This window comes from Corapipo altera, unplaced genomic scaffold (genome assembly GCF_003945725.1).
Source record: "Corapipo altera isolate COAL_440 unplaced genomic scaffold, ASM394572v1 62, whole genome shotgun sequence".
In the NCBI taxonomy this organism is placed as follows: Eukaryota; Metazoa; Chordata; class Aves; order Passeriformes; family Pipridae; genus Corapipo; species Corapipo altera.
This window is the reverse complement of record NW_020884894.1, coordinates 11504799-11520928: the sequence shown is the minus strand read 5'-3', so window position 1 is coordinate 11520928 and position 16130 is coordinate 11504799. Positions and strand designations below refer to the sequence as shown.

Here is a 16130-nt window from a genome sequence, read left to right as displayed (position 1 = left end):
GGGCTGTGGCCGTGCCTCAGCAGCCCCCCTGTGCCGCAGCACCCCGCCCATCGGCAGGAAGGGCCGCTGCCCCAGCGCCCTCTACATGGCCTGGCTCGAGACCCTCTCGCAGGACCTGAGACCCCCCGTCATCCTCACCCGAGGAAACCAAGAGAACGTGCTGACCTTTTACTGCCAATAAAACCTCCTGGATCCCCCCTGACTCAGCTGTGAGTTTTTCAGGCCACTTTTGGTCTCTGAGCACACTCATCTCATCTCATCTCAGGGGGGACAGCCCCAGGGGCCAGGAGCAGGTCAGCACCAAGCTCAGGGGTTGCAGGGACCCTGCAGGTCCCTTTGGGGACAGGGATGACAGCTGAGCCCACCCCGACAGCTGAGCAGGAGCGAGATGTCACCTCAGGCTGTGGTGCCTGGCTGCAGGCCCAGGTCCAGCTCCTAATGGAGACATCATTAACCACCAGAATTAGGACATTCCCCTGGCAGGAGAAACCTGCCCTGAGCGAGGTAGGAGCAAGGCTCATTTCCAAAGACACAACCCAGGCCCCTTTGTCACACTGCAGGAGAAACACATGACATCGTTCACTTCAATAGTTACAGAATTTACTGATAATCACCACCAGGATTAGAAGTGTCAGTAGAAAAATAAAATTTACAGAATTTTCGATCATATAAAGATTTGTTCATGACGGCCACGGTCGCGAGCAAGAGAGGAAGCCGGGTGAGAGCAAGGGGGAAATTGCACACAGAGAGCAGGGCCATGAGCTCCCACACGAGCCAAGGGTTCCTCCAGGGCAGGTGGCTTCCCTGGAAGGTGTTTCCTTGACCGATGCACTGGCTGGGCTCCCTGGCAGGGCCTCCCAGCTGCCCAGCCCAGGACACCTCGGCGTTGACATTTTTGCAGGCTCTTTGCAGCTTTTGGCAAGTTTGACCGAGCAAAGTCTACCAATACCTGCTGAAAACGGAAGGGATTCCTCCACACACCTCCCCTGGGATAAAGGAATGGAAAGGGAAGGCCAAACCAGTGAGAGGGGAGGAAACTGCCTCCAGTGACCGACCTGGGGCTTCGACTCAAGGCTATTCCTCCTTCCCGTTTGGATCTGGTTTTACTGGAGAGGGAGGTTGGGAAGGCAGCCGGGGGAGTGGAGGATGCTCTGTGAGCACCAAGATGACACAAAGAACTTGCCCTCAGCGCTAATACCTGTCAAGACAAATCAGAAACTGATTGTTCGCCTTTTATGTGAGAATCCCCTAAAAATTTCTCAGTGTCTGGGCACAGAGAGGCACCACCAGCTCCAACCACTCCACATCCAGTCAAGCTGCCAGTTCTCCAAGTAAACCAGAACCACCTCAAAGCAAGAGTTTGGGAGATCTGAATGGGTAGAGAATGGGAGTTTTTCAGTTTGCCCAGCACTGAGTGATTTTACTGAGCAATGTTTCGTTTGTTCTGAGCTCTGTAGCAGCCCCATTTGTGTCCTGCATTCCTCAGCCCCATTCCTGCAGAGGAACCATCCTCGTGCTGGAACACAGGGCACGGATAAAGTGCTTTCCCAGTTGCAATCAGCTTAGTGGCTACTGAGGGATGCCAGGCACTGGGGCGGGGGAAAGGGGAGCACAGTGGGTGCCTGGACACGGGTTTCTGGCATCATCTGAAAGGTGAGGCCAGACCCACCCAATCCTAGTCCCATGAGAGACTTTCAGTCCATCCAGGAAGACTCAGGGTAATTCCTGAGTGAATTACCCTGAGTGAATTAAACCAGGCATTCCAGACATGTGCTGAGACAAGAAGTTGTAAGGGGGAAAGACAGTAGAGAGATCACTGTTCCTGCTTTTTCATTGCTTCTGTCCCCAAAGAGGGCAGGAGAGGCCCAACCTCCCCCCAGGGCTGTCCTGGCTCTCTACAAAGAGCACGGCACACGGGGCACTCCACAGATCCAGGGTTCAGTGCAAGTAACACCACTTGGACCTCACCCACCTAAGGAGAAGGATTCACATTAAACTCTTTCCTAAAATGCACAGCTTTATACCCTGAATTGGGCTAAAATTTAACCTCAGTAAGTAGCTCCTGCAAAACACCTCTTGCCAGCAACAGACCACTAGGGAGAAGTTGGTGCAGAGAGAAATCCTTTCCCATGATAAACACAGTGCCTTGTTGAGGGATCACAGAATCATTTAGTTTGGAGAAGCCCTCTAGGATCATCGAGTCCAGCCTCTGAGTGATCACCCCCCTGTCAACTCGACCATGGCACCGAGTGCCACGTCCAGTTGTTTCACACAGAGGACACAGGCTCATGGAGGGTCAGTGGCCTTAGGGAGGGAGCTGGTTTGGAGACCAAAGGAGTTCAGCAAAGACACAAAAAGGAAATGTGTCCCACAAGGCTGGACGCAGATGGTGCCTTCCCTCCACAGCTGGGAACAAACAAACACGGACCACAGCAAACCCCTGGGGCTGCCCACACCACCCCACATCCCTGGAGGTCAGCCCCAGCTTCCCTGGAGAACTGAGTCCTTGGGAAGCACCCGAGCTGCCCCAACCACGTGGCACAACTCTGGGCATGAGGGCAGAGCCACCAGTTAAGTAAAAAGTCACTTAAAGCCAAAGCAAACCAAAACAGTCCATGAGGAGACTGCTCTGCCAGCTAAGGGTTGGTTTGGGTCATTTCCCCTGCACAGCCTTCACAGCCACAGCTCCCAGACACAAATCTGCACCCTCATCCATCTAAAAGGAGCTTTCCTTTTTGCTGCTCTCAAAATCCACTAAGACTACGACCTGGTATGAAGGAGTTTGGGCTGGGAAGAAAACAAATTAATTTTTTAATCTAAAGAAAATTCACATTAAAGGAGCTTCAGGTTCACTGAGAACAAAGCAACAGCAGGTCAAAGCACTAAGTGAGCTCTGAGCACACTGTGTCACTCTGTGGTCCTGCTCCCACTCCAGCACAGCCAGTGTCACATCTCAGTTTTGTCCCGTGGCTACAGCTCATCACTGCTAAAAGGTATGTGGGCCTCCTCCTCCAGAAGCCATCCTTCTACTCTCTGGAGAAATAAGTTTCACTTGGCACTTAATGTTACCAAAAAGTAACAAAATTCACAATTTTCAGCTTAATTCCAAGCCACACTAGAGGCAGGAGCAGGCCTTCACAATTCCTTAAATCAGTGGAGGAAGCACAAGCCCCGAGCTGTGCTCCCTGGGATTTGTTTCAGAGGCAGAGCAGGTGCCAGGTCCTTCACCCCGGTTTGTGTCCTCCAGCCTCCCCAGGGGGAGCTACAGCGTGGCCAGAATGCGCAGGAACGACACCACCACCACGCAGAAGGTCTGCCCCACACCGAAAATGAGGGCCTCGAAGGGGATCATCTTTTTCCCCGCAGCTCTGTAAACTCCAGCAAAGGCAGCGCCTGTGGGGAGGTGAAAAGCCAAGATGTGAATGTGGCACACGCTGCTGCGCCACGGGGATGGACGGGATATGGAACCGGGGCAGGGAACAGGGGCAAACGCGGGGTAAGGGGGGAACAGAGCCAGAGCGTTCATCTCCACGCCAGGGAACGCCGCGGTCCCGCGCGCCCGCGGAGGCGACCCCTGATCGCCACAGAGCCCCCCGATCGCGCCAGACGCCTGCCGTACTTGTGAGGGTGCCGGCGGTGATGGGTCCCACGATGCCCATCAGCAGGACGCTCACGGACATGAACCGGCCGTACTTGTGGTGCCGCAGCGTGAACAGCGCGAGCAGAGCGGCCGGGACGTGGAAGGCGAGGGAGGAGACGATGGCCCACAGGAAGACGCCGTACCACATCTCTGTGGGGAGAAGGGCTGTGAGGGCGGCCCGGGGCCCGCGGGCCGCCGGCAGCGCCGGCAGGTGGGCCCCACCCCGAGCAGGTCCCGACGCGGGGAGGTACCTGGGAAGGTGGAGAGCGGGCTGGAGTAGGTGGTGGTACCATTGCCCACGCGGGGCACGAGGCGGAGGCTGAGGATCTGCTGCAGGAGGCCCCCGCCGCCCGCATCGCCACCCTCCATCCCCGCGCCCGCCCCGCCGCCATCCGCCACCGCCCCTTCCGCCCGCCCCCTTCCGCCCGCCGTAGCCAATGGGAAGCGCCGAGAGGTGACGGGCAGGGCGTTTCACCAACCGCCGCTCGCCTCCGCGTGGCCGGGCCCCGCCCTCCCCCGCGCTGCCATGGGAACGGCTGTGGGCCGCAGGGAATGCTGGGATTGGCGGGACGCTCTGGCCCGCCGGCGGACTCTCGTCGCTGCTCCCGGCGCACGGCGGCGCCTCCTGGGAGGCGCAACCGTTCTTCCCGCCCGCCAGGGGGCGCCCGCGGGTGGTGGCGGCGCTCTGGGCGGCAGTGAGCGCGCGCGAGGCGTCGGCGGCGGGAGGTGCCTGAGGCGGCGGGGCCGGGGCCGCACCATGTCGGGGTCGGAGTCGGAGCAGGACCCGGAGCAGTACTCCTCGGCCGAGGACGACGACTACGTGCCCTCAGGTGAGCGGTGGCGGGCGGGGGCCGGCGGCCCCGGCGGTGCCGGCGGTGCCGGTGCTCAGTGGCTGCGCTTGCAGGTGCGGAGTACAGCGAGGACGACGAGAGCGAGCTGGTGCGGGAGGAGGAGCCGGCGGACAGCCCGCGGCCGCCCCGTGGCAGGAGGAGCCCCCGCCACCCCCCCGGCAGGTACGGCCGCGGGGACCCGGCCCGGAGCCGCTGAGGGGCGGGGGAACGGGGAACGCTGCTCCCGCTCCGGTTCGGAGCAGCCTCAGGCCTGACAGACCGTGCCTGAAAACCCTCCCCGGCAGTTGCTGCTTCCCCTTTCATAAGCCTTTTTAAGTGCAAAGCACCCGTCAATGGGAGAAAACCCCATGTAGATATACGTTATTTAAGGTTGGTTTCAGTCCAGCCCAAGTCCTCCTCCCTCCTGGTTCCTCCAGTATCACAGAACCACAGAGCCCTGGAATGGTTTGGGTTGGAAGGGACATTAAAGCCCATCTCGTTCCACTCCCTGCCACGGGCAGGGACACCTTCCCCTCTCCCAGATTGCTCCAAACCCCGTCCAGCCTGGCCTTGGACACTTCCAGGGATCCAGGGGCAGCCACAGCTTCTCTGGGCAACCTGTGCCAGGGCCTCCACATCGTGTACCCACAGACACACCCACACATGTGCCAGTTCACTTCAGGGGCACTGTCTGCATCAGTCTCACTGTGTTTTCTAATCAGCACCATCTTTAAATTAGATACCTTCACCCCCCAGGTTAGAGGGAACTTCCCACACTGAATATCTTAATGGGAATGTGAAATACCATGTTGCTTCCCTCAAGATTAGAGTTCACCTCTGGAATAGTGTTGTAGCACCTCAGTATATGTATATATATATTTTTTTATTTTTTGGTGTCTGCTTTCAGGAAGAGGAAGAAAGGAGGTCTCTTGCTAGAGCCAGACGAGAAAGAGGAAGAAAAGGCTCAGCAGAATGGAGAGGAGGAAGTGGATAATGTAGAGCAGGTGGAAAGAAGCAGAGAAGAAGAAGAAAAAAAGAAAGAGGATGCTCTTTGGGCCAGTTTCCTCAGTGATGTAGGACAGAAACCCAAAGCAGGGGCTGCCATGCAAGGGACACAAGCCAAGAAGGTAAGAGGGGCCTGGGAGTGTGGGCAGGGCCTGGAGGTTTGGAGCACACAGTTGGCTCTGGCTGGTTCCAGATGTCAGGCAGAGCTGGGAACAGGCTGGGTTTGCCCCTGCCCCTCTGCTTTGTGTAGGACTGGAGCCCCATGATGGGCCAGACTGAGGAGGTCTGTGATCTGGCAGTGCTGCTTTGGGAGCTGCTTGCCAGCATCTCAGAGGGTCCCATGGAGCTCTGTTGGCTTTTCTTCCTGGTCTTGGATTCTCCTTGTGACACACAAACAGCACCATGAGCTTTGGTCTGAGCTGTGCTTGTGGGTACAGCTCTCCCAGGGGCTTGTGCCTTTCCTGATGCCCAGAAGGGAAAGAAAAAGGCAGGCTCTGTGTCTGTGTGTGTGAGTGGGGAAACAGAAGGGGCCTGTGCTGGCATCTCTGCCTTGCCATTCATCCTCCTACAGCAGGGGGGCTGGAAGGTGCTGCATGTTGGGGTGCATGTTTGCTACAACACTGAGTCTGGCTTTCTCTCATTTCCCCCATAAGCCCCAGTAAGGTGCTCTTGGTCTGCAGAGTTTTTTCTGGAGAGGGAATTCTCTGTGTGGTCAGCTATTCAGAAGGATTTGGTTCCCAGTGAAACCAAAAGGATGTGGTTTCCTTGCACAGTCTTTCATGCTGAAGGTGGTGGAAGGGAAGAAGGCACCAACACTGACCCTCTGTTGCTAGAATTTTCAGTTAGGGTTGCCAGAAAAGTGTTGTGCCTGGCAAGTACAGTTCTGACTGTGTGAAGCTTCTTTCTGTGACTGTTGGAAGGTTGCAGGGCAAGTGTAGTTGTGTATCTTTGGTTGCAACTTTTGGAAGAAGAGTCCTTTCATCTGAGCCCTCCTGTGTCTCCTTTGTTACTGGCTGAGCAGCTGGGGTGGTTACAGGGAGAATCAGAGAGAAGGACAGAGTGATTTTTTTTTCCTCTGGGCAATTCTACTTTTATGGGTGGGTTGCTAAAACGTGAGTGGTCTGGAATAATTCATGGAGAGATGCAGTTTCTCTGTTCTCTTTGTGAACTTCTTAACTTGGACTTGCATTGTCTGCTTGAAGATCTCTCTGGTGTGTGGTTGATTTAGAGCAAGAATTTGGGGGGTTTGTTTTGATTGTTTATAGGGTCTGAGGTTTTTTTATGGGGTTTTTTTTTAGAAGCTGTAGCTGTGACTGAGTAAATTAAGAGGCATTGTTGACAAGTTGCTTAATAAAGATTTTTCCTTCTCAAATTAAAGAGACGTTATTGACAAGTGTGAAGATCAGCCTTGCTTTTCCTGCTGATGGGTTGTGTTCTTCTTTATTCTTGAGAAAAAATAATAGTACTTTTGTGGAATTCACCCTGGCAGCTTTACTGCCTGGTGGTGCTTAGTTTGGGAGAAGTGAGTCTTTTTTTGCTTGCTTTCCAAACCACTGCAAAGTGCTCCTTCCTGCATTTATCACAATTTCATTTCTTATTTTGGGTCTGTTTTGATCCTAGAACTCCAGTGACAGCCTGGAACCAAAATGGGGAATTTCATTCTGTGGAAGGGGCATTTATGTCCTTTTTCTTGTCTGTGGGTGATTTGCTTTGACCTCCAGCCTAAATTGCAGTGCTACCTGAGGTCTGGGTTGGGTCCTCAGCCCCATGGAATAGTAATTTTGCTTGGCTCCACAAACACATTATTTTGCTTTCTCCTTCATGTGTTTTGTAGGCTGAAGAAGAGAAGAGTGGCAATAAGCTTCAGGAGAAGCCAAAAGATTCAGGAAAAGTGACAATCACCAAAACGTTCGATTTTGCTGGTGAGGAAGTCAAGTAAGTTGGCAGATGTGATGTGTCCACTGTGGGCCCAGTGCAAGCTGGGAGCTGCTGTGCTGCAGGCAGGCTGGACCTGGCCTCTGAAAAACAGTGGGTCTTCTCTTTCCTTTACACTGTTTTGTTTTTTTATCATGAGTAAATACAGACCTCAAGGAAAACGAGGCCAAGATTTCCCGCCCGAGAGCTGCGGAGTGTCCTTATATGCAGACATCAGTCTTTGCTCAACCTCAGAACAGGCCTGTAAATTCTTAGGCCTCCTCAGCTGGACAGTGTTTATACTGGTTGGCAGAGCTTCCCAGTGGCACTGCCATCGTGAGGGTTGAGACAAGGAGGGAAGCACGTTGGTCCCACAGGGATGAGGGTAACATGTTTAATTCCTTGGGGCTGGTCCAAGTCCTGTGCTGGGGGCAGGATGTTGGCTGGCACTTTCCCTGGTGATGTTCACAATCCATGAGGGAGAGCAGGCAGTAAGATGTGTTTTGTTGAACAGACTTAACAGCTGAGTGCTTTTACCTCTGAAACAGCTGCAGCAAAGGGGGTGGGCTGGGTAAAATCATGCTTTAGGTTGAACTTGGCTTGCAAGAGGCCCTTCAGGCTGTGCTGAAAGAAGGGGCAGGTGTTTTATAAATTCATAAGACCAGAACTGAGGGGCCTGGGTGAACCCACCTGAAATCTGAATGCCCTGGGACCTACTGGTTATTACCATGGGGCATTTTCTTTATAGGTAGCAGTGAATCTGGTTTTGTCAGGCAGGAACTTCGCCTGTTTCGTGCAACACCAGAGGGCAGCAGTTCCCAGCAATAACACCCGCGCTGCCTAAATCTGGAGGAGGAGGAGGCAGAGAGCTGTGGCTTCCACTGCTCTCGCTGCCTGAGCTGAGGAGAGCCATAAGTAGGAGCTTCCCAATTTCCCTGCACAGTCCGGGCTGCAGGAATACTCTTTGTTCACTGATGGAATGGCAAAGAGCTGTACCACTGCAGCTTTTGAGGAAGAATGTGTCTGTCATATCCTTTCTCCAAAGGCAAGGTTAAGCCCTTCTAAATGGGTTACACTGTTAGCTGTGGGTGGGGCACAAGGGGTTCTCACAGCTGCTGGTACTTTCCCCTAAGGACACTTGGTGAGGGCCAGGGGGCTGCTTTTTCTTCAGAATAGCAGGAGCTTGTCTCTGCACCACCCCAACGTCTGCAAATGCTCTGAATACCAAACACTGACTTCCTTGCCTGGGGAAGCAGCTGGCAAATCGTTGGTTACTGTCGTGGGCCAGCACATGGTAGCTGTGTGTGTGTGTTTCTGGCCTGAAAGAACTGAAATGAGAACTGTGGCTTTCCTTTCTACATGGTTGGAGGCTGCTCTTGCTCTTTTGAAAGCTTCAGAAGAATTCAGATCAGTATTTAGGCAGTGATGGATTCAGGGCACAGATTTCCACAGTCTGCTCACTGAAGCTCTTAACAGAAGATCATTTAGCCCTGATCTCTGTTGCAGAACAATTTATTTTCTCCCCTAAGAAGATGGTAGGATCTGCCTTGCCTGATTGGAGTAGCAGAAGTCTCTTGAAGGAGATGTCCAGCTACAGGGCTGTCTGGAATGGTGAAGGACCTTCCTCCTTCAGTTGTCAGCTCCCCTTGGGTTATTGCTGCACTTAATGTCCGTTTTGGTGAGTCTGTGCTTGCATCAGTTGCTAATGCTGAGCTTAAAGTTCAGAGTGTTACAAATTAACAATCACCAAATGAAGAATTTAGTGGCTCTCAGTTGACAAAGTACATGGTTTAATATTACCTCATAAAACCAAAGCTGTTGAATCCTGGAACTGGGAACAATCTTTAACTGATTGCAGTGTTTTCCATTTGGGACTTTCCTGTCTGCTTTTCCTGCTTCTTTGGTGCTAAATGGATTAGGAGCAGCAGGTGACTGTCACCCAAATGACTGTAATTGTGGGCAGTAAGAGCAGTTTGCTGAGGCAGTTCAGCATCTAAATGGAAGTTCAAGCCATTTCTCCCTGGCAGAGGAGATTGAAGCTCCTTTGAAGCCTCTGGTTTATGAACTCTCCTCACAATGCAGAGCGTGTGGTTGCATTAATAGGGAATTGCATCCCTGATGCCAGGGTTTAACCACCATGATATGGAATTGCTTGTTTTCTCTTTAGCACTCTAATATGCTTTTGTCCTTGGCTTTCTTTAAACCTCTGCTGTGCTCAGTGTATCAAAATGGTTCTTCTGTGCTCTTTCCATGAAGTCAACTTTGTGTCCAGCTGGGACTGCAGCAGAGTGGAGCTCGCTCACATGGAGCTGGTTTGGCCCGGTGGTGTCACTGTGGCAACTTGGGAGGGAAGAGCAGAGTTGGGTTATTACTGAGCACTATGGAGAGTAGATTTTACTTTGAAACATCTTCTGTGTACCTTAATTCAGCTTATGGGAGGCAGAACAAAGTTGAGAGCAGCAGTGGTGCCTGGCCTGGGTGCTGATTCAGGAATGGGAAGCCTGTGTTCAGCACCCTGCCGTGGTCACACCCCGCAGGTTCCAAGTACAGGACTCCAAATTAGAAGCTTTGTATTTCTGTGCACGTGCTTTGTCCGTGGTTTGAAGGCAGAGCTTTACACACTCAGGTGATCCTGGGGGTGGGAGTGCTCCCCTGGTTCTGCAGAGCTGCTGTGCTGTGCTGGTGGTGCTCGGCCGCTTTCCCGTGCGCGGGAACGAAGCAGCCAAAGCAAAGCCGTGGTAGGGCTCCACTCTCCATCTGTCACTGGGGATAGCCCTGCTCTTTTCCTGAAATCTGGCAAGGCGCTCCTGTCACAGCTCCCTTTACTCCCCCACAAGGCTGTCTGCTCCAGGAATGTTGGTCTGGGATCCAGAAGGAAGCTGGACAGTGACCTCAGAACGGTGGTCACTGCTCGGTTCCTCACCACTGGTAGGTGGCAAATAATGACCTTCTCGGAGGTGATTGTTCCTGATACCTGGAAGACTTGCAGATTAGATTTTTCATTAACCCTTGAGCTTTTTTTCTTGATCGTCTTCACTGTTTGTGCACACATTAAACCTGTTCCTGGCAGGTGTTCCTGTGATGTGAGCAGTTCTTGGCTTCTCGCCACATCTGGGGCCGGAGTTGTCATGCAAGCTGCATGGCTGCTGGCAGCATGCTGGGCCTGGATCCATGTAGAGATGTGTCAGGAATAGGTTTCAAGATCTCCCCGTGTCTGCAGTGTGGGGTGAGCGAGTGCAAAGATCCAGCCGGTACTTCCTTGCACACTGTGTGTCTTCCTCCTGCTGAGCAGCTGGTAAGTGCTGTAGGCATCATTCTTACTGCAACATCAGAGATTGCCAGAGCACAGAGCCCTGAACTGAGGCATTTACACCAGGGAGCTGGGGGTTTGCTGTGGGATCTTGCATATCAGGTGAAGGTTTGTCCAGTGAACTCTTTGATTACTTTCATGTATGAAGGCTGAGATTTGCTGAGTTTCACTGAAGTTCATCTTCTAAGGTTGAACTCAGTAATCTTTATCTGCTTCTTCAGTGCCTGTCTCCTGATTAATTCAGGCTGCTGCTGAAGGTATTCCTCAGTGTTTGCCTGATTAAAGTTTTCTGTTGAACCTCAGTGCTGAAATGCTCATGCTTGGTGGGGCAGCAAGCCCTGCTCAGGGCCCTCACTCAGAGAGCTCTCAGATAAAATTCACAGCTGTGAAAATACCTAACTTAGAGTGGTCTTTTTTTCTTTCCTGAAGGGACAGATGATGACCCAATTCCACAGATATTGTTTGCTTTTTTATATTGCTTTGAGGCAGGTTTCAGTAAGGCACATAGTCCAGAGGTATGTACAAAGGAGCAGAAAGCTCTCTGATGTGTATGAGGTCCTTGAAGGCTTTACAGATGTAAAGAGGGCGGGTTCTTGTCAGGAGGTTTGCCTGTGCCACTGAAAGCCCTTTCTCCACCAGTAGCATGGATCTCTGTACAGGAATGCCATTGACATGGGAACTGTGTGGGCAGGGCTACAGGCCATGGCCAGAGTTTCTTTTTTTGGTTCCTGCGAAGTCATCAAGGTTTAACTGAGGCCTCTCTGAGTGGGATGGTGAGGTCTGAGCCCAGCCTGTGGTGTTGTCTGGGCTGCTGGACTCTTCACCTTGGTAAGCTCCTCAGCAGAGCTGTACAGAGCTGGTGGAGGACTGATTTATCCCCTTGCAGCAAGAAGTGCTGACCTCAGAGTGGAGGTGAGGTTATAATTCAGTTCTCTGCAGTTCTACAGTGCTGCTGCTTCGGCATTTCTCGGTGCTGCCTCTCACCACTGCAGGACTGGTTTTCCTTTTTTAACTGGCTCACCTGTGTGCTTGGTGAATGGACAGCTGTGTCTTAGACTGCACACTTTTTAACTCCATATCTGCTGTCCTCTTCCAGAGCCTCAGCCCCTGGATCCAGACCCTTTTTAGGAGAGAGCAGAAAGGGTGGAAAGGGCTGCAGGAGAAGCAGATCAGACATCTGAGAACAACCTGAACTTTCCATTGTCCTTGTTCAGCCTCTGATTTCCTTGTCAGTGGCTGTGATGTCCTCTCTGCTCCTTACATGACAGCTAAGACTGACCAAATGTGACAGATTTGGCAAACAAAGGGTGTGTAAGCCAAGGAGTTTGGGAGACTGCCACCTATTTTATTGCTTTGCTTTAAAGACAGTTAAGGTAGCTGTCTGAGCAATATTGCTGCTTCCTCTTGGCAGGCATTGAACAGGAGTGGGGAAAATCCTGAGGCTGATAATGTATTTCAAGGGGAATAGGTAAAAAGGGCAGGGAATTTACTCCCACAAGTCTCAAGGTTTACAGCTGGCACAGAGAGCAATTTTAAAAATGTGTAATTGTCCATCTGTGTTCTTGCTCTGTGGTCTCAGCATGGCTCAGTCACAGGTGTCTGGCTAATGAGCACTGAGAGAACATGTAACACCATTATCTGTCTCCTTACCTTGTGATGCTTTTCAGGAAAGCCAGTGGAGGAATCAAAGCAAGGGGTTGGCAGCATGCTCACACTTCCTGCTGGGTGTGAATCTTGGTCATTTTTGTGCTCGTGGGGTTTTGCACAAAGCTGAGGGAAGCACAGTAGCTTTAAAAATCAGGAGAAAGATCAGGAGTTCGGGTGTGCATCTCTGATGTTGTGGGTGGTGTGGTGCAGGTCAGATCAAGGTTCACATGTGCTTGACGTGTTCCATATGTGCTTTAAAAAAAAAAATAAATTAGAAAATATTTGGAAAGCTCTGCCTTTTTTCCCTTCTGGAGAGCAAGTGCTACACAGCTTCCACCAGGTGAGGTAGACAGGTATTGTCAGACTAGATATGGAAGACAGTGAACTGAACTAATAGGGGCAGAGGAAGAAACCACTCATATTTTCATGTGCTTTTTGTAATGGCTTTGACTGCAGTAGCAAGGAAGTGTTAGAAAAAGTAAGACAAATGAATTTCAGTAGCCCCCCTTGAGAAGCCACTCCAAAACTCAGCCTCCTTGAGGACTTCTGGTTTGTGTTGCTGACTGGTGATGCTTGATGTCTGTAGGGTTTTATCCTCAGTCCTCCTTGGCTAAGGTGTCCCAGAGAAATGTGATCCAGCCACTTCTGGTGACATGCCACTTCCTCAGGGAGGCTCACATGCTGCAAAAAACTTGGCTTTTAAGATTTTTCCAGAAATTCAGTCTGAGCGTTAGAAGTCTGGGGGTGATGCCTTGGGACCACAAGACAAATCAAACCACCCAGAATTGCATGGAATATCAATGTGAATGCTGTTTAGAGGTGGCAGACTAAAAAATGACTGGTTGCTTTTCTACAAACTAGCACCAAAATGCTGATCTTGGCATAATGGAGCATAGGCAGCAGCCTGTTTCTGCCCTTATGCTGTTGTTATTCTTAGAGGTCAGAGCATGCCTCAGTTATCCACAGTTTATATTGACTTTTTCCAATTTAAAAAACAGCTATTGATTTTTTTTTTTTTTTTTTTGGAAACCAGTGAGTGAAAAAATGTTACCTTTCAAAAGATGCTTAAGAATGACAGGGTCTCAGGGGCACATTTTGATAACCTTTCCTCTGTGTGCATCCATTCCCTGCTGTTTCAGAGTTTCCTTTGGGAATACTGAGGTACAGTGCTGATTGGCACGAGGATGGCCCAGAGGTGAGGTCAGGGAGTGTGAGCAGGAGCTGTGCCGTGTGCTGGTTCACTCACCAGGCATTTGCCTTTCTCAGAGGCAGCTGCAGAAATTATAACTTCATAAACATCAAACCTAGCCAGGACCCTAAGCCAGAGCACTTGTTTCTGAAGTAAATCATGTTATGGTTTGCTTAATGTGCTTTGAGGAGGGGAATGGCCTAATGAACAGCTTCTATTCAGGGTTTTTTCATTAGTAGATGTGCAGATGAGGCTTCTGCTCAGATGGGGAAGCTGAAGCACAGGGGGGCTGTGACTTGCAAAGTGTCACACCATAGTGCCAGCTCTGTCCAGTGCACTCACCAACCTCCTGACCCCTGTTGTCTTCCTTTATCTCACCACACTTTTGGAAATCCCAAAGTGACTGAGCAGGTGTCCACCTGAGGGTCATCTGCTGCTTCTCTTGTGGCTTGATGCTTTTAAGGAAATAATTCAGGTGTGCTGGTTTCATTTGTGCAGTTTTGCTGGTAATCAGTGTGATGAAAGAGAAGGCTCAGCTGGGATCTCCAAAGGTGGGAGGAGTCTTGAACCATCTCCAAAATGATGGCTTGACCTCCAGTTTAACTTGGGAGTTTCTAGGTCTTTCAGACCTGGGACATCTGGGTGCTGCACTGGCTTTGGGAACTGGGTGACAAACTGCAGTCTCTCATCTGCAGGTTCTTTCAAGTGTGTTCTCCCTCTGTTGTGTGTAATTAGTGTGGAAATACTTCCATAAAAATCCCACCCTTCCCCAGCAGGAGACATTGGTTCTGTACTTGGCTCTCAGGCAGTTTCCTGGCTCCTAAAAATCTGAAAACAGAAGGTGCTTAGTGACTTATTCAGGTCTCACAGGGGCTCTTTTGCTAGTAAGGGGATCTTTTGTCCCTCTGTTCATGCCTTCATCTCAGGGGCCTCAGATCCAGTCCCAGCATTTTACTGCTTGCCCTGTTTCCCTTGCTTCCAAGCTGCTGCTCATTCCTGACAGCTCCAGGCTCAGAAACGGGCTTTTGATGTCTGGTGAGAGGTTGGCAAGAGCCTGCTTTGCAGCCCTTGGGCCTGGGGTTTCCCCTGCTGGAAAGTGCAGCTTGCAAGATGCTTTTTTTTTTTCGTTCTGTAACTAAGAGATGGTGAACCAGGAGGGTTTCTGTGTTAGCCTGAAGGGAAGGCAAAGCTGTTCGCTGCCTTCCTCTCTCATTAACACATTACAAACCAAATCAAGCTTAGTCTGGCTTTTCCCCATGGAGGTGCTTCTGCTTTGTGGTGTGAGTTGTCTCCTGCTATGATCTGTGTAACCTTTGTGCCCAGTGTTCATAGCTGTCAGTGAATTTGAAACCACTGGCTCTTAATAACTGTGGTACTCCCTCCTCCAGCAGGAGAAGAGATCTGTGACACGAGCCCTGCACTGAGTTAGGGGGTTGGGGGGGTTACAGGAGTTGGGGGGCTCCAGGGATCCCTCTTGCTTTCTGCATATTTGGAAGTCATGGTTAGCAGGGTCAGGGACTGTCACACTCACACGTGTGACAGCTCATCTGTTCACCTGGATTGCTCAGCTCGGAGGTGTGTTCCCTAATGTGAACTTGATCCTTTTGGGAGGTACAAATTAAAACCATGGGATGCCTCAAAGATTGGAATGTTAATGCACGGTGGGATTTTGAGGCAGCACAATGGAGCTGGCCAGGGGAATAGTTATCCAAAGGAGCAAGCAGAGATCTGATACTTGGAGATGCTTTAAACTGGGCTGAATAAAGCTCCAGGCAGCAAGAGATGAAGGTTTGTGCCCTGGCTGTGGATCAGCTTCTCCAGAGAGCCGTGTTTGACGTGCTCTACCTATTGCAAGTCCCAGTGGGAGCTCGGTAACTGGATTGCTACTTCCCTCAATTTAGAGAGCCTCTTGTGGAAGCAGCAAGCAGAAGCCCAAAAGGGATCTGACAGCTTGGTCAGCATCTCAGGAGGCAGCACTGTCCATATGTTTTCTTTACATCTGTCAGAGTCTTTGTCATACAGGAGATGATGGAAAATTGGTCGTTTCCTTCAAGGCTTATGAGGTTACAATAAAAAGTACTTTTTATACATTATTGATGTTAAAATACCATTCACCTCTGCCTGTTTTCAGGTGAATTGGTTTGAGATGCAGCCTGGGCTGACTGCTTGGATAGCAGCACACACCTGCTGTGAGGAACAGCACCAGACAGGCAGCTTGGCCCTTGCCTGACTCCAGGAGAGCTCTGATCACATTTGATTCTTTTTTAAAAACCAGCCAGCTTCTGTCTATCCAGGCAGCCCACAAAACTGTCAGTCTCTCCAGCCTGGTCTTGTCTGTGTTGCTTCAGGGAGTAGGCTCAGTTTCCCAGGGAACAGCTTCTCCCACCTGGTTTGAAGAGAAAGATTTGGAAAGTGCTGAGTTTTTTTCCGAAAGGGGGAAAACCTGATGTTTAACTTCAAAAAGGGAAAATTGACTGGGACATATTAATTTTAGTTCTGCCTGCTCTACCCCAGGTAATCCAACATAAAATAAATGTGTATGCAGTGTACAGGCAGATGTGCTCCTTGTGTGAGGACTCAATTCCCTCCTGGAAG

At 51.1% G+C, this 16130-nt stretch overlaps 3 protein-coding genes across 4 annotated transcripts in view; 2 read left to right on the top strand and 1 right to left on the bottom strand.

Moving 5' to 3' along the window:
• The window catches only part of SLC12A3 (solute carrier family 12 member 3), an 8466-nt gene extending 8269 nt beyond the window's left edge, over nt 1–197 (top strand). Inside the window, exon 26 of one of the 2 annotated variants that reach the window (XM_027646469.1) lies at nt 58–197. In XM_027646469.1, the coding sequence (XP_027502270.1) occupies nt 58–181 (124 nt within the window). In that variant the 3' untranslated portion in view covers nt 182–197. Of the gene's footprint in view, nt 1–39 lie in introns of both variants that reach the window. The other variant, XM_027646468.1, reaches the window with a different exon arrangement.
• Nucleotides 198–578: 381 nt separating this feature from the next.
• Nucleotides 579–4028, bottom strand: TMEM170A (transmembrane protein 170A). Its single transcript, XM_027646476.1, has 3 exons — nt 3892–4028; nt 3620–3790; nt 579–3393 (listed from the first exon to the last, which is right to left on the bottom strand). The coding sequence occupies exons 1-3, from the start codon at nt 4007–4009 to the stop codon at nt 3263–3265; spliced, it is 420 nt and encodes a 139-aa protein (XP_027502277.1). The 5' UTR covers nt 4010–4028; the 3' UTR covers nt 579–3262.
• A 308-nt stretch (nt 4029–4336) lies between these two features.
• Nucleotides 4337–16130, top strand: part of CFDP1 (craniofacial development protein 1) — a 59797-nt gene continuing 48003 nt past the window's right edge. Inside the window, exons 1-4 of the mRNA XM_027646930.1 lie at nt 4337–4470; nt 4545–4653; nt 5378–5597; nt 7310–7410. Of these exons, the coding sequence (XP_027502731.1) occupies nt 4398–4470; nt 4545–4653; nt 5378–5597; nt 7310–7410 (503 nt within the window). The 5' untranslated portion in view covers nt 4337–4397. The remainder of the gene's footprint in view (nt 4471–4544; nt 4654–5377; nt 5598–7309; nt 7411–16130) is intronic.

Coding starts and splice junctions, on each gene's coding strand:
- TMEM170A (XM_027646476.1), bottom strand. CDS start 4,009: ATGGAGGGTGGCGATGCGGGCGGCGGGGGCCTCCTGCAGCAGATCCTC. Junction 3,791..3,891: donor CCCGCTCTCCACCTTCCCAG/GTACCTCCCCGC, acceptor TTCTCCCCACAG/AGATGTGGTACGGCGTCTTC. Junction 3,394..3,619: donor CACCGCCGGCACCCTCACAA/GTACGGCAGGCG, acceptor ACCTCCCCACAG/GCGCTGCCTTTGCTGGAGTT.